Source organism: Hemicordylus capensis, chromosome 11 (genome assembly GCF_027244095.1).
Source record: "Hemicordylus capensis ecotype Gifberg chromosome 11, rHemCap1.1.pri, whole genome shotgun sequence".
NCBI classification, from domain to species: Eukaryota; Metazoa; Chordata; class Lepidosauria; order Squamata; family Cordylidae; genus Hemicordylus; species Hemicordylus capensis.
The window spans coordinates 13,699,379-13,717,897 of NC_069667.1; the positions used below are offsets into that span (position 1 = coordinate 13,699,379).

General features: G+C 46.1%; 1 protein-coding gene across 1 annotated transcript; it reads right to left on the reverse strand.

The window, feature by feature from the left end:
* Positions 1–2,914: 2,914 nt before the first annotated feature.
* Positions 2,915–15,254, reverse strand: LOC128335742 (transmembrane protein 47-like). Its single transcript, XM_053274454.1, has 3 exons — positions 14,585–15,254; positions 7,464–7,604; positions 2,915–3,666 (listed from the first exon to the last, which is right to left on the reverse strand). Exons 1-3 carry the CDS (start codon positions 14,784–14,786, stop codon positions 3,485–3,487), a joined length of 525 nt encoding a protein of 174 aa, XP_053130429.1. The 5' UTR covers positions 14,787–15,254; the 3' UTR covers positions 2,915–3,484.
* Positions 15,255–18,519: the final 3,265 nt, after the last annotated feature.

Below are 18,519 nucleotides of genomic sequence, written 5' to 3' on the forward strand. Positions count from 1 at the left end.
TCTTACAGTGCTCACATGTAGTCTCCATTAAAATGCAACCAGGAAAGATCCTGCTTAACAGAGGGGACGATTAATGCTTGCTACCACAAGGCCAGCTATCTAGGACCACATGTCTTTCCATTGCCCATGGGCAGAGAAGAAAGAAACAGATACAGTCATAGCTGTTGTAGACAGAGAAAGAATTTTAGAAATATTTGCATCCCACTATTTCAGTCAGATAACCAAAGTACAAACAGCATTTTCTTGGGATAATCACAATGTGTGGGTTTTTATTAACTGTATCGCTACACAATGGAAGGAATACCAGAAGCCTAGTTAAACCATACCAGTGCACAGATGGATAATCTACCTCAGAAGCAATCTTATCAGCACAACATTCCAGGTGGAAGAAAAATTGTATAAAGCAGACTCTCCACTGATGTGAAATCAGATTAACAGCTGAACTGCAAAAATTGCTTCAGAAGCACAGAAAGGATGGAAAGTATCAGTAGCTGCCCCACAGCAGGCTTTCCAAATGAGACGTCATGTTGATTTTGCAGTGATGTTACTCCAGTGCAGTCACTTCATATTTCCTTAGAGCAGGGTTTCTTAACCTTGGGCCCCCAGATGTTGGACTACAACTCCCAGAATCCCCAGCCATAAAGGCCATGTCTGGGGATTCTGGGAGTTGTAGTCCAACAACCTCTGGGGGCCTGAGGTTAAGAAACCCTGCCTTAGAGCCTTAAATCATGCTTTATGCAACTAGCTCTATAATTCCATGAAGCAGGTTAATATTTTATGCTGTCAGCAGCCATTCATTAATTCACTTAAAAATTCTAGTTTAACATTACCTCAATTGCCATCTAATTAGATGCTGAAGTTATTTTCTAAGCACCCATCATCTCTTGACTAATGAGATCCCACCCATGCCCCCTGAAATAATCTCCAGGGTTGGCAAGTCCAGAACAATTAGTTCCATTCCCCATATATTTTTTGTGGTTATGAATATTTCTTGAGAGGTCACTAATTTAAATGAACATCCCAACCCAAACACTGAGAAGTATGAATAAGCCAGTCAATGCATATACAGTAAACACATTTCAACAGGATGCCTCTGTCTTTTGCTATCATTAAATGTGGTGGTGGGGAAGATATATATAATGACTGCACTGTTGTGCAACTTCATTTGTGCAATTTTGTGCTAACCATGTTTTATTGCATGCATAATCTTGTGCAGTATGTCAGCCAGTGGGAGCTCCTCAGATGAACATTCTGCTCCCACACCTCTCCAAGTCTTAAAGAGGCCTTGTTAGGGCTACAAGGCTTCTTTAAAACATTCAGGACTTCACCACTCTCCATTCCACTGTTCTTCCCAATTTCTACAAACATCATTAAACTCTCTAGGGCTCTGTGGTAAGCAGAGCAGAGCCCAACACTAACCACACGATGGCACCATCGTCTCAGTTTCTTCCTCCACTTTGTACTTACTTTCTTGGTATGTTCTATAATCGTGATTACAGAGCCAATTTCAAAAGTCAAGGGTAGGAATCAGCAGTTTAAGGATTATAGATTTTGTGGAATCTACCATGTTAGTATGGCAGCAACTTCTGGAGTAGCACAGATCTATTTTTTTCAGGTAGGGGCACCTCAGAGGGATAGCCATGTCTGCTGCAGCAAAGATAAAGAGTCTTCTTAAAGACCACCAAATTCTTTTCATAAACTACAGGCCACTTCCAGATGTATGAAGTATTACCCTAGCTTGACAGAGGTAGGGGTGTGTGCATGATTATAGCACAGATATAGTTTTTAAAATGTGTGAAACACAAAAGATACAGTCTGAGACCATTCTATATAAAACCTTGCTTAATAATGAGCCATTTTTGGAAGGGCGGCATATAAATCAAATCAAATCAAAAAATAAATAAAATAATGGCAACTCTCAAATCAGCAGCAGATTATCCTGACCCAGTTCACCACTGAGTTTCTGAAAGCTGTCGTTTTTTAATGTCAGATTTGTGTCAATTTTAGTAGGTAGACAGTAGGTAAGTTAGAAGCTTCATAGCACTGCCATCAACTGGAAAAACTGCTCCATACACACAATAGCTCCTCTGAATGCTCCTCTGGTTTCACGACAGTGAAGTATTTAATAGCTGAAGGGATGCACTTTTCTGGAGAAGGGCAGCTGGTTGGTTCATCATTAACTTGGCTCTTCCCTTTCTTTCCCACTGTTTTACAGGGCACAGAAAGAGCAAGATTCCTTTGCTTTAACCCAGGGCTGCACAACTCTGGCCAGCCAGCCTGCAATGTTGAACTACAAATCCCTGACTATTGGCTACTGTGGCCAATAGTCAGATTGAACTCCAACAGCAGCTAGAGGGATTTGTACTCCAACAACAGCTGGAGGGATATAATGTGAACTATATACACATTTCGAGGTGATGCAGTTGTTGTGTCTGCTTTAACCACACCTTTAATGGAAATGCATTTTTACATGTTCTTCTGTGCCCACAAAAACAGGTAACATGCTCTATTAAAAACAGCTTTCAGAATATTTACCGTAACTGGTTGCTTTGTTTAAAATAGTAATAATTAGGCCTGCAGAGAGTTTGCATTCCTAAAAACCAGCCATTTGCTTTGCTATCAACACACCCTGGCTGCAATCCTTTACATACTTACCTAAGTGTAGGCTTCAATTTACACAGTGGGGCTTACTTCTGAGTAAACACGCATAGGACTGCAATGTATGAATCTCATGGATTTCAATCCATTTAGTGTCACAGATCTGCTGACAAAGCTGCAGTGCACAGTCTCTGTGCACTGACAATTTCTCACTGAAATAAATAAACCTGCAGTCACCCTAACCCTGATTTTTCCAGTAAGTGTGTCTATTACCGAACGGTTCAAAACCTTCATATACAAACATGTGACACAATGATTTTGTTTCAATTGGTTGGTTTATTCTTCTCGGCATTCACACACCCCCTGTGGAAAGCAGTGACAGAAATGGGGATGCCCACCATCCTCTGTGTGCTTTAATCTAAAAAGGCTGATTTACCAAAGATCAAGTGGATTTACCATCAATATATTTATATATACACATTTCATCTCAACCCTTGCAAGCCTTCGTTGTGTTACGGTCTTGACACCTCAACATAAAGGCAAACCAAGCCTCTCTAAAGTGTAGGAGCTCTTCTCTTAAAAAAATCAAGACAAATCTTTTCCTGCATAGAAAACAAGGGAGAAAGAAACATGAGAAGGACCACAAACTTGTTATTCTGGTGAGAAACATAGCTCATCCATAGCTATAGTTCCTCTAACTAAGAGAATCCAGACTTGAGATCTTCACATCGTCCTTTTTCCAAAAGATTGGCTGGAGTCTTGCATATCTGGTAGGACCAAATACACCAATAATCCCTGGTGAATCCAGTGGTCCACACAATATCTCTCTCTCTACTAATGTGGTCCCATCAGTCCAGCAATCCAGTCCAATGCCCCCTTGCCTCCCTCAGTAGTAGGCATCTTCATGCACATCTGTACGCAGGCAGTAAAGGATGGACGCCCCCAGCATGAAGATGGCGGAGCCCCATCCCAAGCCGTATCCCCAGTTGAACTCGTGGTAGCTCTTCAGCATGTTACTGTCAATGAATTTGATGGGATAGAGAATCAAGGCGCAAACCTGCAGAACCACTGGGACAAGGAAGAGGTCTGTTAAGCCACCAGAATCAAGAAGAGAAGCTTGTCACACACCCAACATGAGGTCTAATTTGCCACACTGGAGTGCCATCTGGTCTAGACTGAAAGCCTCTTTGGGCAGGGACCTGTTCTCTGAAGCTAAGCAGGTGTGGTCAGGTCTGGAAGGGAGACTCATGTATGCCACCTTTGGGGATGGGGCCATAGATCAATGGTAGAGCCTGCTTTGCATGCAGAAGGTTCCAGCAGGGCTGAGAAAGACCTACCTGAAACTTTGGGAAAGCTCAGACAGTACCAAGATTTTATTTATTTATTCAATATACTGTCTGACTCCAAAGACTCTAGGCAGTTCACAAAAATAAAAACAAGAAAAACAAAACAAGCTGTTAAAAACAGCAATTTAATCATTTAAAACATTCAAAGTTTACTAAAAGCCTGGCTGAAAAAATGCATCTTAAGGGCTTTTTTGAAGGCTGGCAAAGATGTTAAATCACGAATGTCTATAGGGAGCATATTCCACAGCCTAGGAGCGACTACAGAGAAGGCCCCCTCCTGAGTCACCACCAGACAACCCAGCAGCATACAGAGATGGACCTCTCTTGATTATCTCAATGTGTGGTGCGGATCATGCAGAAGAAGAAAGCACCCTCCCAGGCAACCCGGTCCTAAGCCATTAAGGGCTTTAACGGTAATCATGAGCACTTTGTATTTTGCCCAGAAACCTATTGGTAGCCAATGCAATTGCTTTAAAACAGGCAGAATATGATATCTCAGAGACACCCCGGAAACCAATCTAGCCGCTGCATTTTGAACCAACTGAAGTTTCTGAATTACATACAAAGGTAGCCCCACGTAGAGCGCATTGCAGTAGTCAAGCCTAGAGGTTACCAAAGGGTGCACCACAGTTCCAAGATTACTATCTTCAAGGAATGGACACAGCTGTCATATCAACCAAAGTTGACAGAAAGTGTTCCTGGCCATAGCCTCAACCTCAACCTGAGAAACCAGCGTGGGGCCTGGGTCTGGAAGCACTCCCAAGCTACATACCTGTTCCTTTGGGGGAAGTGCAAACCTATGCAGAACAGGAAGATCTGTCACATCCCTTGAAGTATGACCCCTTAAAATGAGTACCTCCGTCTTGCTTGGATTCAGCTTCAATTTATTATCCCTCATCCAGTCCATTACTGCCTGTAGGCAGGGGGGCTATGTCATCTCCTGATGATCTCACCCAGCAGTTTCATGTAGATGTTAAAAACCCCTGCTAACTTGGCAAAGAGGCACCTTTTAACATGGTGATTCTCCTTTATTTAGCAGGGGGAGAGAAACTGGCTCTATCCACCCACCGCACAGTACCTCCAGTGACTGTTGCTGGTGTCTATCTTATGTTTTGACCAAACTAAGAGAAGCTAGAGCACAGCAAGCGGTTACTGTCAAAGGTTCCTGATTTTATGTACTTGATAACATTTTAGATTTTGTTTCCGTTTTTCTTTTCTCTCTTTACTGTGTATATTCTGTGTCTATTGATGTTTGATCTAAGATCGTAAATAAACAACTAACTAACTAACTATCTTATGTTTCTTTTTAGACTGTGAGCCCTTTGGGGACAGGGATCCATCTTGTTTATTATTTCTCTGTATAAACTGCCCTGAGCCATTTTTGGAAAGGTGGTATAGAAATTGAATGAATGAATGAATGAATGAATGAATGAATGAATGAATAGCATTGGAGATAGGATGGACCCCTGAGGGACACCATACAATAGCTCATATTTCACAGAGCAGCTATCTCAAGTGACACCATCTGGAATCTACCAGAGAGATTGAAACGGAACCACTGCAAAGCAGTGTCACCTATTCCCAAATCCCCCCAGACTATCCAGAAGAATACCATAGTTTATAGCAGGCCTGCTCAACTTAGCCCCTCCCCCCCAGCTGTTTTTGAATGACATCTCCTGCTAACTGGGCAAAGAGGCACCTTTTAACGTGGTGATTCTCTTTATTTAGCAGGGGGAGAGTAACTGGCCCTATCCACCCCCAGCACAGTACCTCCAGTGACGGTTGCTGGTGTCTATCTTACGTTTCTTTTTAGAATGTGAGCCCTTTGGGGATAGGGGTCCCTCTTATTATTTCTCTGTGTAAACCACCCTGAGCCATTTTTTGGAAGAGCGGTATAGAAATCGAATTAATCATCATCATCATCTCCCATAACCCCAGCCACAGTGGCCAATAGCCAGGGATTATGGGAATTGTAGGCCAACATCTGCAGGAGGGCTGAAGCTGAGCATCCCTGGTCTATAATACTGAAAGCCGCAGAAAGGTCCAAAAGAACCAACACTGTCCATTCCCTGGTAGAGATCATCCATCAGGCCAACCAAGGCTGTCTCCACCCCATAGCCTGCTCTAAAACCAGTTTGAAATGGATCTAGATAATCAGGATCTTCCAAAACTGCCTGGAGTTGATCAGCCATCACCCTCTCAGTTATCTTGCCCATCCAGGGGCGTCTGGAGACTGGCCTATAATTATCCATCACTGAGGGTTCTAAGGCAGGCTTCTTAAGAAAAGGTCTCACAATTGCTTCCTTCAAACATGGAGGCATCCATGATGGCAACTCAGCCATCTCTAACAGCCTCCCTGCTAGATGTTATAAGCCATGTTGGGCATGGGTCCAAAGGTCAAAAGGTAGGTGGAGCAGCTCCAAGGAGCTTGTCCACATCCTCAGGAGTCACAAATTGAAACCAATCTATTCAAATTGAGCTAGAGGGGTTACTGGACACCTCTACAATTGATCCCGCCATATCATTGGGAGTCCAAGTTGGCTCGTATGATATTTTATCAGCAAAAAAGTTGTTTAAAGCATCACAGTGGGAAAATGAGAAATCCAGGTCTAAGTTCAGAGAGAGGAAACCTGAGTCAATCCCCTCACAACTCTGTTGGACGCGAACTTGTGGACGCAATACGTGCAGGATAGAGTCACTTCTTTGCTGCACGTATTGCCACAGAATAAGCCTTCATATGGGCTTTGTGCCATATCTTATCAGATTCCAGTCGCGTCTTCCTCCACTTAGGCTCTAGTCTTCTCCCTTGCCGCTTCAGCTCCCGTAGCTCTTCAGTATACCATAGAGCCAGTTTTGAAGCAGAATGGAGAAGGTGCTTAGAGGCGATAGCTGCTCTGGTAAGCTCCCTATTCCAGGTCTCCACCAAGGCATCAACAGAATCATCAGCAGAACCAACTCTAAAACCCTCCAAGGCCTCTTGGAGGAAACCTATAGGATTCAATAGCATTCTTGGGTGGACCATCCTAATAGGTCCTGCAGCTCTGAAGAGGTGGGTTGTGGCCACGAAACCAACCTTAACCCGATGGTAGGCTGGTGACAGATGGACCAATGGTCTGACTTGGCATAAGGCAGCTTTCTAAGTACACTACTCAAAGGGCTTTTGGGGATGGGACTCTCCCCAATGGGGCTCTCTCTCAATGGGCGAGCACCTGATTTGCATGCAGAAGGCCCCTAATTCAATTCCTGGCAGCATCTCCAGGTAGGGCTGGGAAAGACCTGCCTGAAACATCGAAGAGCTGCTGCTCATCAGTGTAGACAATGCTGAGCTAGAGGGACCAGGGGTCTGACAGCTTCCTTATGTTCCTATGAAATAAACAATCTTCCACATTCATCCCACCTTCTCCCAATGTCAATGACATTGCAGAAAAATTTCAAAAATCACCAGAGACTTTTGTATACGGAGAAGCCACATTTCACACTGTGGGGGAGGAGGGGGGGCGTGAAAAAGAGGATGCATACCTGCCGCAAAGAGGAGGATGGCAACAATCCGGTAATAGCGCTTGTAGGTTCCTAGGCAGAAGGAAATCAGCGACATAAGAAACGACAATAGAGTAATGGTGGCTGCAGTCAGGATCAACACCAACGTAGCTACTTGCCAGTCTGAAAAAGTAAAAGGAAGAACTTCAAGATGTTGTCAGTAAAGAAGGTTCCTGGGGAGAGCCTCATTCCTTATTTTCCATTATTTCAATGTCCATTATTAAGGGAAAGCAACATTTCTACGCTTCCATGTCTCTGGAGCTGCTGCCATTTTGCAATAATACAGTTCACTGTAAGGCATAGGTTCTAAAACCTGAACCCCCAGATGCTGCTGCATTACAAGTCCCATCATCCCATGCAACAGCCCCTTGTTGCAGGGGATAGTGGAACTTCTAGTCCAACATCATCTGGGGGACCCAAGTTTCAGAACCTCTGCTGTAAGGGAAACCAATAACCTGGTTTCCAGATATGTGATGTTTCAGATTCCAAAGAAGTATCAGTACTGCGGCAATTTACATCTGGGAACTGAATAAATAATCGCTAGATTTGTGCAGAAAACTTCTGTTTATACTGGCCAACAAGCTGTGCAGCACCTAGTTTTGTCCTGCATGGGCATGCAAATGGAGTGGTTCCTAGCTATGGACATTTTCTAGAGTTCTACCAAGACATCCTGTCTGAAGCAAGCTAATGAACAAGGCAGAAGCTGCCAAGGTGATTTCTTGCAGAACCCAGAGGGAGGGAGAGAACACACCATTTTAGATCAAATGTTTGTGGACAAAACCACATTTGAATGTGCAGTATCCAACCAACAGCTGTGGACCTGGTGTTCAATATTCCTTACTGGGAGACCCTTCTTCACCACTGAACACAGCTAATACCAATTAAGGCTTAGATGGAAATCAGATAAAGCTGAGTAAAATCCAAATAGAAATATTTCCTAACATGCTTCTAGTTTTCCTGCATTTTCCTACCCCCAAACTGGGTCCCCACTTCAAAGTTTCCTGCATGCTGCCCTCTGCTCAGTGCTGCTTTCCATGGACTCTTGTTTCAGGTGCTGGCAGTGCCATCAACTTGCAAGAGCCCACTGTGATCCTTTGTTCCCCTGGAGAGGAGTGTGAAAAACACCCCAAGGGGTATCCCAAAAGGCAGCATATGGCCAAGTGAAAAGAAAACCCCTGGGCAGCTTATTTGCTTTCTTGGGAGATGCCGGCAACCTAGAACACTTCTTACTTCAACTTTCAGAGTAGAGGCCGCAGTGTTCTGCTGCATCTTAAATACTTAACACAGTAGCCAAAACTTTCAGAGGCTATAGTCGGCAACCAAAATGATTTGAGGTTGGCATGACTCTCCTATGAGAAAAGACAACAACATTTAGGCCTTTTTAGTTAGAAAGAAGGCAGGTAAGGGGAGACATAATACAGGTGTATCATGTCTGGATGGTACAAGTGGATCAAGTGGATACAAAGAAGTTGTTGTTTTTTAAACTCACTCATATTAGAACCCAGGGTCACCCATTGAAGCTAAATGCTAGGAGATTCGAGACAGAAAAAAGGAAGTACTTATTTACAATGTGTAGCTAAACTACGGAATGTGTTGCTGTCTGAAGTGGTAGTGGCACCAATCTAGACAGTTTTAAAGGGGGATTGGACAACCTCATGGAGGAAAGGGCTATCAGTGGCTTCCATCAGGAAGAGGAGGGGCATGCCCCTGAACACCAGGGGCTAGGAAACACCAACCGGAGGGGGCTGCTGCCCTCTCTTCCCCACTTGCGGGCTTCCTAGATGCACCTGGCTGGCCACTGAACGAGGCAGAAAGCTGGACTGGATGGGCCTGGACCTGACCCAGCCGGGCTTCTCTTCTGTTCAGTGCTATAGCCACATATTCAGAAGGGCAGCCACTCTCCATGACAGCCTCTACTGCCACGCCCATCCTGACAGCCACACACCAGTTAAATGCAATCATTTGCGGGATTCTGTTACAAGAAGTCAAGGATAGTTTCCTAATCCTACAGAGCTTGAACCTCATGTGGTTCTTCACCCAGAAGAGCAGCCTAGACTGTCAGCCACGAAGTGTGCAGGATGCTACTCCTCGGAACAGAAGACAGGAAGAAGGGTAATAAAGTCAATTGCAGTCCAATATTCAATTATGCAACAATTCTATTGCAACAGCAAGAGTAGAAGATTATTTCCATTTAGAAAGCAGAAGGACTTTGTGTCCCTGCTGGAACCCTAGAGGAAAAAAGTACTGGGACTGCATCTCTACAGCACTACACCACTGCTTATGTTCCAAAGTTCATCAGAAAATAAGTCTGCCCACTCATCCACACAAGCAGAAATCAGAGGAGAGCCAATAACAGATTTCTGTGCAGACACACAGAGAGTATCAGAATTATTCTAGACTAGCTCTGGCTTTTGGGAGCCACAAACAAAGTGAAGCATCTGGAATCACTGGCCTTTTCACTCATTGCCTATTGTGATAACAAAGGACTTTCCCCAGCTCCTATCAATCAGCAATTAATTGTGTCTGACTCAGATGGCACAGCAAGGCAAGGATTTACGGACATCTGCAAGACAAGGGGAGAGGGGCATTACTTTTGAGGCGAGCAAGCTGGTTTTCTGCTCATGCCATGGCATGTTCTAGTCTGGTCCAATGTATTACATATTTATAATTTCTCCCCTGCTTTTTAAAACAACACTGACTCGAGCCCGCTTTTTGCAGGAGTGACTTTTCTAACAATGAAGTCCAGGTTTCCCCCAAATGAAACCTGCACATCAGGGGGTGCTTTCCAAGGAATGAAACAGCTTTGCTCCTCTCCCCAGTTCCAGATCTCTGGCAAGCTTGTCCTTTGTTTACAAGACCTCTCTGCATTCCTTCTCCCCCTCCTTTCCCCCAATGGACTCTTGTTTGAATCACGTGTATTATGCACATTCCGATCTTGTTGGAAAGTTCCCAGGAACTGTTGGCCCAGGGCAGAACGGAGTCGCCGGTTCAGCCACCCAGCTGCTAGTCTGTTCTGCCAGGGGAGACCCAAATTGATCCAAGATCCATAAAATAAGGTCACAGCAGAGAGCTCCTGAATAAACAGAGCACTTCTCACCATTTTGCCAGCCACTGAAAGAACAAGGCGTCCTTCATCCCAAAAGGAGACAGAGTCACGCTTTGGATGCCAAAAGGAAGAGGTGTACTTTTCAGTTCGGGGAAGGGTGGACTCAGTTGTTACTACTGGAGGCATCAAGTCCAAGCTGGCTGAGACATTGGCATTATCTTCTGTTCCTGCTGTGATATTTGACTCCAAGTACAAGTTTACCGTGTGCTCCAAGTTTACAGTGTGCCCACATGCTGCTATTACCCCTTTCGTGAGGCAAGGTGAGGCAGTCACCTCAGGCAGCAGGTTACTGGGGTGCCATCAGGGCAAGCTTCTCTTCTCTTCTCTCCTCTTCTCTTCTCGCAACACTTACAAGAAGCACAAGGAGAGAAGACTTCCTTTCTCCCGGCCCCACTGCCACTTTCAAAGCTCACAAGTAGCCACGTGGTTTCCTGCAGCTGCCACAGCACCGGGCACTCCCAGGGGCTGACAGAAGCTCCCCTACACACACCTTCGGGCCCCCAGGCTCGCCGTAGACTGGTGTGCTCAGGGCTGCCCTCTTGCGTGTTGGACGGCGCTTCACTTCTGTGCCATTGGGGCTGAGGCAAATGCATTCTCTCTCCGCTCGAAGCCAGGCAGAGAAAGAGCGCACTTGCTCCGACCCCAACAGCACAGGAGCAAAGCACCGAGTCCAACGTGAAACAGGGCAGCGCAACCAACTTGCCCGGTGGCCACACCCCCTTGCCTATGACATTGTGCAGTGGCCCACACATCAAGCCAGGGCAGGGGGCCACTGGTCGAGCTCATCGCTTGCAAGACTCCATTTCGGAGCGAGACATGACACACACAACCAAGGATGATGTGGCAAGGCAGCATCCAGAACTTCACCTCAGAGCCACCTTGGGGAGGTTTTTCGAACTGAGAGGCGGGGTATAAGTGTTCAGCATGCTGTGTGAGGGAGCTCTAGGGAGCTGCAGGCATGGACCTTCCTCCGCCCCCATCATCTGCAAGGGGATCATGGATGCTTCCACGTTCACTTTAAAGAACAAACCACAAGTCCATGTTATTGAGGATTTACAATTTGTTAGCAAACTAGGGTTAGACAAGGCAGGATGTCCAACCAGCATGTTTCTGGAAGCTGCCTTATACCAAGTCAGACCATTGGTCCATCTAGCTCAGAATTATCTGCACCGACTGGCAGAGGCTTTCTAAGGTTTCAGGCAGGAGTCCTTTCCCAGCCCTACCTGGAGATGCTGCCAGGGATTGACCCTGGGGCCTTCTGCATGCATGCAAGCCTGCAGATGCTCTTCCACTGACTTAAGGCCCCATCTCCCTGACTGACATGTAGTCACCCATCCCAATTCAAACCAAGGTATACCTTGCTTAGCAAAGGGGACAATTCATGTTTGCTTCCACAAGACCAGCTCTGCTCCATAAAACATATATTTGTGTCGGTTTTCAAACAGGCTAGACACCCATCTGCCAAGGATGCTGCAGCAGATTCCATCCCTGAGCAAGGGGTTGGACTAGAAGGCCTCTAAGGTCCCTTTCAACCTTGGAGACTGAAAGAACCTTCAACCTTGAAGATTCTATGCTTCTATGAAATAAATCAAAACAAGGGAGAAGCATCAAGCTCACCTCAAGCACCCATCGGCCATGTGGTCTCCATCCAAATGAGGATGCAGACAGGGCAAAAGATCTTTCAGACTTTCCGAGGAGCCAGCTGTTGTTTCACTGCATCCCCAGATGCAACTGTTGGACTACAACACTCATCATCCCCCATCACAATAAATGAGTGACTAAGCCTCAGGTCTGCCACCCCTGCACTAGATCATGATGATCTATTGACATAATGTAATCCACACATGTGCCACGTGTGTGTACACAGAGGGAGACACACACCCAGGGGTGTGCTGGAGGTGGGATGTGCAGGGACGGAGCACCGGTACTTCTTCTCTGGCTGTTGGGGTGGTGAGCATGGCCATGGCGGCTGTCATGAAGAGCGCCTTCTGCACTTCTGAATTGGCAACTACATCACTGCGCACATCTGCTACAGGATAACAGCACAAACACTGTAAAACCATCAGTATATTATTTCCCTCACACACAGAGAGAAATCTGGACCAGTTCAAACAAGCACATTCATCACTTGATAACTGCAGCATCAACATCACCTTGATAACTGCATTCATCACTTGATAACTGCAGCATCAGCATCAACTAGCACATGTGTAAGAGTCACCACTGACCAAATACTTGAGAGTGGCCCAAACGCCCTTTCAGCCTCAGCTCGAGGCAGAAAGACTTACAGATATGTTTTAAAGTTTTATTTATGGCCATTTTAATCTGTTTTGTATTATTTTTAGATTTTAGTTGCTGATTGTTTAAATGGTTAACCAACCTGAGATTTTATATAGGGTAGTATATAAATGCAACCAATAAATAAAATAAATACATACACCTCAAACATACTGCCGCAAGCTATCCATAAGACAACGCTGATGTAAATGCATGTGTGAAGGAGTCCTTCGTAATACAGCTTGGCTGTAGCTCAGAGCGCTGACCTCCTAAGAAAGGAGCTGTCAAGAGGGGTGTACTGGAAGGGATGGCTCAGTGGTACAAGGCAGCTTCCTATGGGCGTGGCTCAAATGGCTTTTGGGGATGGGGCTGTAGGAAGAGACTCTGCTTTGCAGGCAGAAGGTCCCAGGTTCAATCCCTGGCGGCATCTCCAGGTAGGGCTGGGAGAGACTCCTGCTTGGAACCTTGGAGAGCTGCTACCAGTCAGTGTAGACAATACTGAGCGAGATGGACCAATGGTCTGATTCAGTAAAAAGCAACTTTCTATGTTCCGAAGCCAATTCCACTAAATCTCCCACGCTTCCGTCTGGAGTCGGTGGAAGATTTTTGGAAGCAGGTGGTTGTCTGCAGAGCCGGCCATAAATCACAAACCCAGACCCGAGCTCTGAGAATGGGGCCCGGGCAGCAAATGCTACGCATCTGTTGCTCCCCTCCTCCAAAGACTAAACAGTCCTCCCTGCACAAGACAAATGGACACAGACTTCCAGCTCCCTTCAGATTGGCACGCTTGAGTTGCTGCTGACAAAAAGCAAAAGGAAAGGGGTTTTTGTTGTGGTTGTTCTGGGCCTGCAGCTGCCTCCCCAGGGCTATTATGTCCTGCTCTCCTGCCAATAAAACAGAGCTTGTGGTAGTGCAAAGAATGCCAACTTTTGCTGGCCATGGTCGCTGGGGATGATGGGAGTTGTAGTCCAACAAGATCTGGGGACCCCAGTTTGAGAGCCCTCAGCTTTATTATAACAGCCCTGCTGGATCAGACCCATGTCCCTCTAGTTTGCCATAAAAGCAGCTTGATGCTTCTAGGGGCTTTAGAAGCAAAGCCTGAATGTTCTTCCTTGCCCACTTACAACTGGCATTCAGACAGCATGCCCCTGGCCATGGAGACAAACATTTAGCTGAAAGCCCCTTACCTGTGAATGTAACAGTTGCATAACATTGTCAACAGCTGCATTGTTAACAGGCAGAAATCCATTAGCTGAGGCTTTTCCAGCTGTTGGGGCGGGGGACAACCTTATCACAGCACAGATGAACACCCATCATCTCTCTTCCTATAAACTGCCCAGAGTAGCAAAGGGTTCCCTAGCTCAGAGCTTCTCAACTTCAGGTTCCCAGCTGCTGTTGGACGACCACACCCCTAGCATTAGACATTTGTGGCTGGAGGTGATCGGGGTTGCAGTTCCACAACATCTGGACTGGGACCCAAGGTTGAGGACCTACCGCCCTAGCTCATGACCGAGACATCCAGGACCCAGGGCTCCTCAAGCGTGGGTCCCCAGATGTTGTTGGACTACAAGTTCAATAGTTCCTCCCCAGACACAGTGGCCGAGTGCTGGGGATGCTGGGAACGGTAGTCCAAGGCTAGCTGGAGAGCCCAGCTTGAGGACCGCCGATGCACCCATGGGCGGGGCGGCGCCCCGATCCCGACCACCCGTCCCGTCCTCACCAGTCTGGAGCGCCGCGGGGCACTGCCAGGCATCCGGCGCTGGGCTGCAGGTCTCCCAGAGGTGGAGCGAGTAGCGCTCCGACGTGATCCAGGCGGGGCTCAGCAAGGCGGCCACGTCCAAAGCGAACGCGATGAAGGCGCAGAGCAGCGCGATCAGCTTGAAGGGGCGCAGCAGCGCGCTGCGCTCGTCCACGGCCGACATCTTCCCCAACGGAGGCTGGCAGCAGCCGAGAAGACGCCGAGCGGCAGGTTGTGGGCACCGGCCGGCAGCAGCCACGTCTGCACCGGCAAAGCAGCCGGCGCCGCCCCGCGTTGTCTGTGGCTGCAGCCTACAAAGTTTGCCCTGCGAGCGCAGCCGCCGCCGCACGTGTCCTGCTGGGCTCCAGAGGGGCAGAGCCTTCCCGCACACTGCCCGAGAGGACACCCTCCGGATCCTAGAGGCAGCCGGGTCTTTCCAGGAGGCGGGGCTGAAGCTGCCCTGCAGTCCCCCTAAGCAGAGGTTCCCTCAGCTTTGGGTCCGACTCCCGCCCGAATGGTGTTGGATTGCAACTCCCATCATCCCAGACTCCTGCACGCGTTATTGTGGCTGGGAATGATGGGAGTTGTAGTCTTCCTGGCCAGCAGGCGGCTGGAGACCTTCAGGTTGGCGACTGCCGATCTGGACCAGGAGTTCCCAACCTACCCGAGGGGCGGCTCTCCAAGCGTGGTGGGATTACAACGCCCATCATCATCCCTAGCCATCATAGCCTTTGCAGCTAGCGATGATGGGAGTTGTAGTCCAACAATGGCTGGGAAAGCCTCAGAGGTTGGCCACCCCTGATGTAGATCAGTATCATCTACAAGTGTCTGGAGTTGCAAGCAACCCTCGACTCAAAGCATTTTACCCAGGAAGAGGACATTAGCAACTGGTCAACATGAGAAGTATTCCAATTGCTTCTCCAGCATCATCTCAGTCAGGATGCAAATCTACGGACGCTCACTAGGAAGCAAGTCCTACTGGATTCACTGAGATTTACTCCCAAGGAAATATATATCAGATTGGGCTGTGCTGGAATGGATGTGTAGTAGCAGAGCAGTGAGGAGGGCCATACCTCAGTGGCAGAGCATCGGCTGCTTTCCAGGCAGAAAGTCCCAAGTTCACCTTCTGGTTGGGCTGGGAGATTCCTGTCTGAAACTTGGAAAGCTACTGACAGTCAGTGTAGACAATACTGAACTAGATGGACCAAGGATATAAGGCAGCTTCCTGTGCTTGCAAGAGAACTGCAGTCACCTAAACCATATATTGGCCATGCCATCCCTTTTTTTTAATGCTGAACACCTGCATGGTTAAAAAGCAGCCAGGTGTTTGGAAGCTCACTGTTAATATTTTACCGTGCCATTTAGTTCAGCAGAAGGCATAACCTCAGGAAAAGAAGGCATAATGTATATATACGTTTAAACAAAAACAGAAAAACAACAGTTTGGGTTTGTTCTTTGTCATCACATATTTTAAGAAGGTTTCTCACCAACCTTCTCCCTTGCTCTGTATTTTTCTAATTCTGAACATACAAAGCCACCTTATACTGAGTCAGACTACTGGTCGATCTAGTTAAACCTTATTTGCTCTGACTGGCAGTGGCTCTTTAAAGACTAAACCTAGCTAAGAATTTCTGCAGCTAAAGCAGATGCTCTGCAACTAAGCTATAGCCCTTCCTCAATGCAAATGCCTCAGTTGCTGCCAATATTCTGGAACACAGGTGTGATCCTAGCTTTGCATTGTAGGACATGCACTCCTTTGCCTTGTCTTATGCACTAGCCATTTCCTCCCTTCAGCCCTCCTCTCTATAAATAGCCCAGCCAGCTGCCAAAGAGCCATGAACTCAATGAACTTATGGAAACATTATCCAGGAAGGCAGAAGATTGGAATGCAGGTTCTTCCAACTGCGTACCAGCTGATATCAATCATATGTGTAGGAAACAAATTCTTCCTTTGAGCAAGGGGGGGGGGAAGGCAGGGTGATGGTTGCAGACCATCCCCTCAGTATAGGCAAGAATTCAGGAGTGTGTGGATTCTCTGATCTCAACTTGATGGTCTAACTCAAGCACACTTTTGCCTGCTGCCTCAGAGGGCTCCATGGTAGCACAATGTTCCTACAGCTCTACAGCTTCTTGGCTTTTTATTTTGCCCTAAATTGATAAAATTCTTATTATGTATATGTATATAGTAAGCCCTTGTATGATTTTATGTCCTTCTATATCTCCAAATTTTTCATATAACTTTATAATGAATTCTTGCTTCTCTCTTTTATGCCTTTTAAAAAATGATGTCTTTATGATGCCTTTTATAAATCTTTATACCCATTTTTAACCATTCTTAACTACCGCTAACTGCAATTTTGAGGCCTTGGTCATTAAGGGTCATTTAGTTTGTGGTCTTGCTTTGTTTTAGACAGCCATAGTTTTATTTTAGATTTTACTTCTGTTTCTGATTTTTATAGTCTTTTATAATGGTCTTACAGTATATTGTGCACCCCTAGACTTTTAACATCTACTCTTAATATGTAATCACCCCTTATACTTTATGCTGGTCTATGGCTGTAATAAATATTTGATTAGATTATCTGATTTCACCAATACCAATACAGAAATTGGTACTGAATGAAGAATTCAGCTCTGGGCTATTATTGTTTTAAAAGTAAGTTTCTAGTCCTCGTGAATGGGGAAAAATACAAAATGTGAACAGGGCTGTGCTTAGTTGCATCTCAGAAACCAGAGAGGAGAATGAGCAGCATCCACAGTCATTAGGAAGTGAAATTTGTTACAATGGCTAAAACAATGAAACTGAATAGAAATGGAGATTCCATACCCATCATTGCCACTTCCTATGATTAAAAGGAGATGCCTGCAAACTATTTTTCTGTCTTTGCCTTTCTGAGACAAAGGCTGGGCAAGGTGGTCCCAGAGTAAAGCACATGTTTTTATGCCCAGTAAACATAGCAATTTATTTACTGGACAGAAATGCTGAAGTATGGTTTACCCTGGGACCACCTTGGTCAATCCTGTTCACCAACAAAACTGTTTCACTGGTTTTGGTGCTACCTGCACTTTAAGAGTACAATTATGCTACCAAACATAGGTGCTAGCAATTTAAATTTTATGGCCACTGTGCATGCTAAAATTCACTGCTGTCCTTATTTTTAAAAGTGGCACATGTCATTCTTATGCCCTTTCCTGTGTTTTACACACATTTGTCAGCAAATGTTAATGAATCAATTTGATGAGTTAATGAAATGGGGGGATGATTTGATTAACCCATCAGATTCGAGTTAACTAATCAGATTTTGTCAAGTGATGGATTACTACAAGGCCTGTGCATTTCTGGAGGTCACCTGTTGAATGGACCTCAAGGGTGAGGACAGGATTCCCATCAGTTCCAGCTGTTCCAGCTTTATGAAACTCATAAAGTTTCTACCCCGATCATAGAATCCAGTTTCCAATGGAAAGAATTTCTACTCACATTACCCTGATATAGGGAAGCTTATATCTGGACCTTCATGGGAAATGGGCGGCTACCCTTCTCCCACCCTTGGTCAAGCTTCAGCTACAGAGCAAAATCTTCTACATACTGATCTAGAGGCCTCCCTCCCTACAGGCGTAGGCAACCTTGGCTTCTAAGCTATTGTTGAACTACAATCCATCATCCCCAGCCACAATAAATTGATGGAAGATATAAGAAAAGCCCTGCTGGATCAGGACCAAGGCCTATAGTCTGGCATCCTTCTTCACACAGCGGCCCACCTGATGCCTCTGGGAAGCCCACAGACAAGAGCTGAGGACATGCCCTCTCTCCTACTGCTACTCCGCTGCAAACTGCATCATGCCTCTGAGGCTGGAGGTGGCCTATAGCCCCCAGACTAATAGCCATTAATAGACCTGTCCTGCATTAATTTATCTAA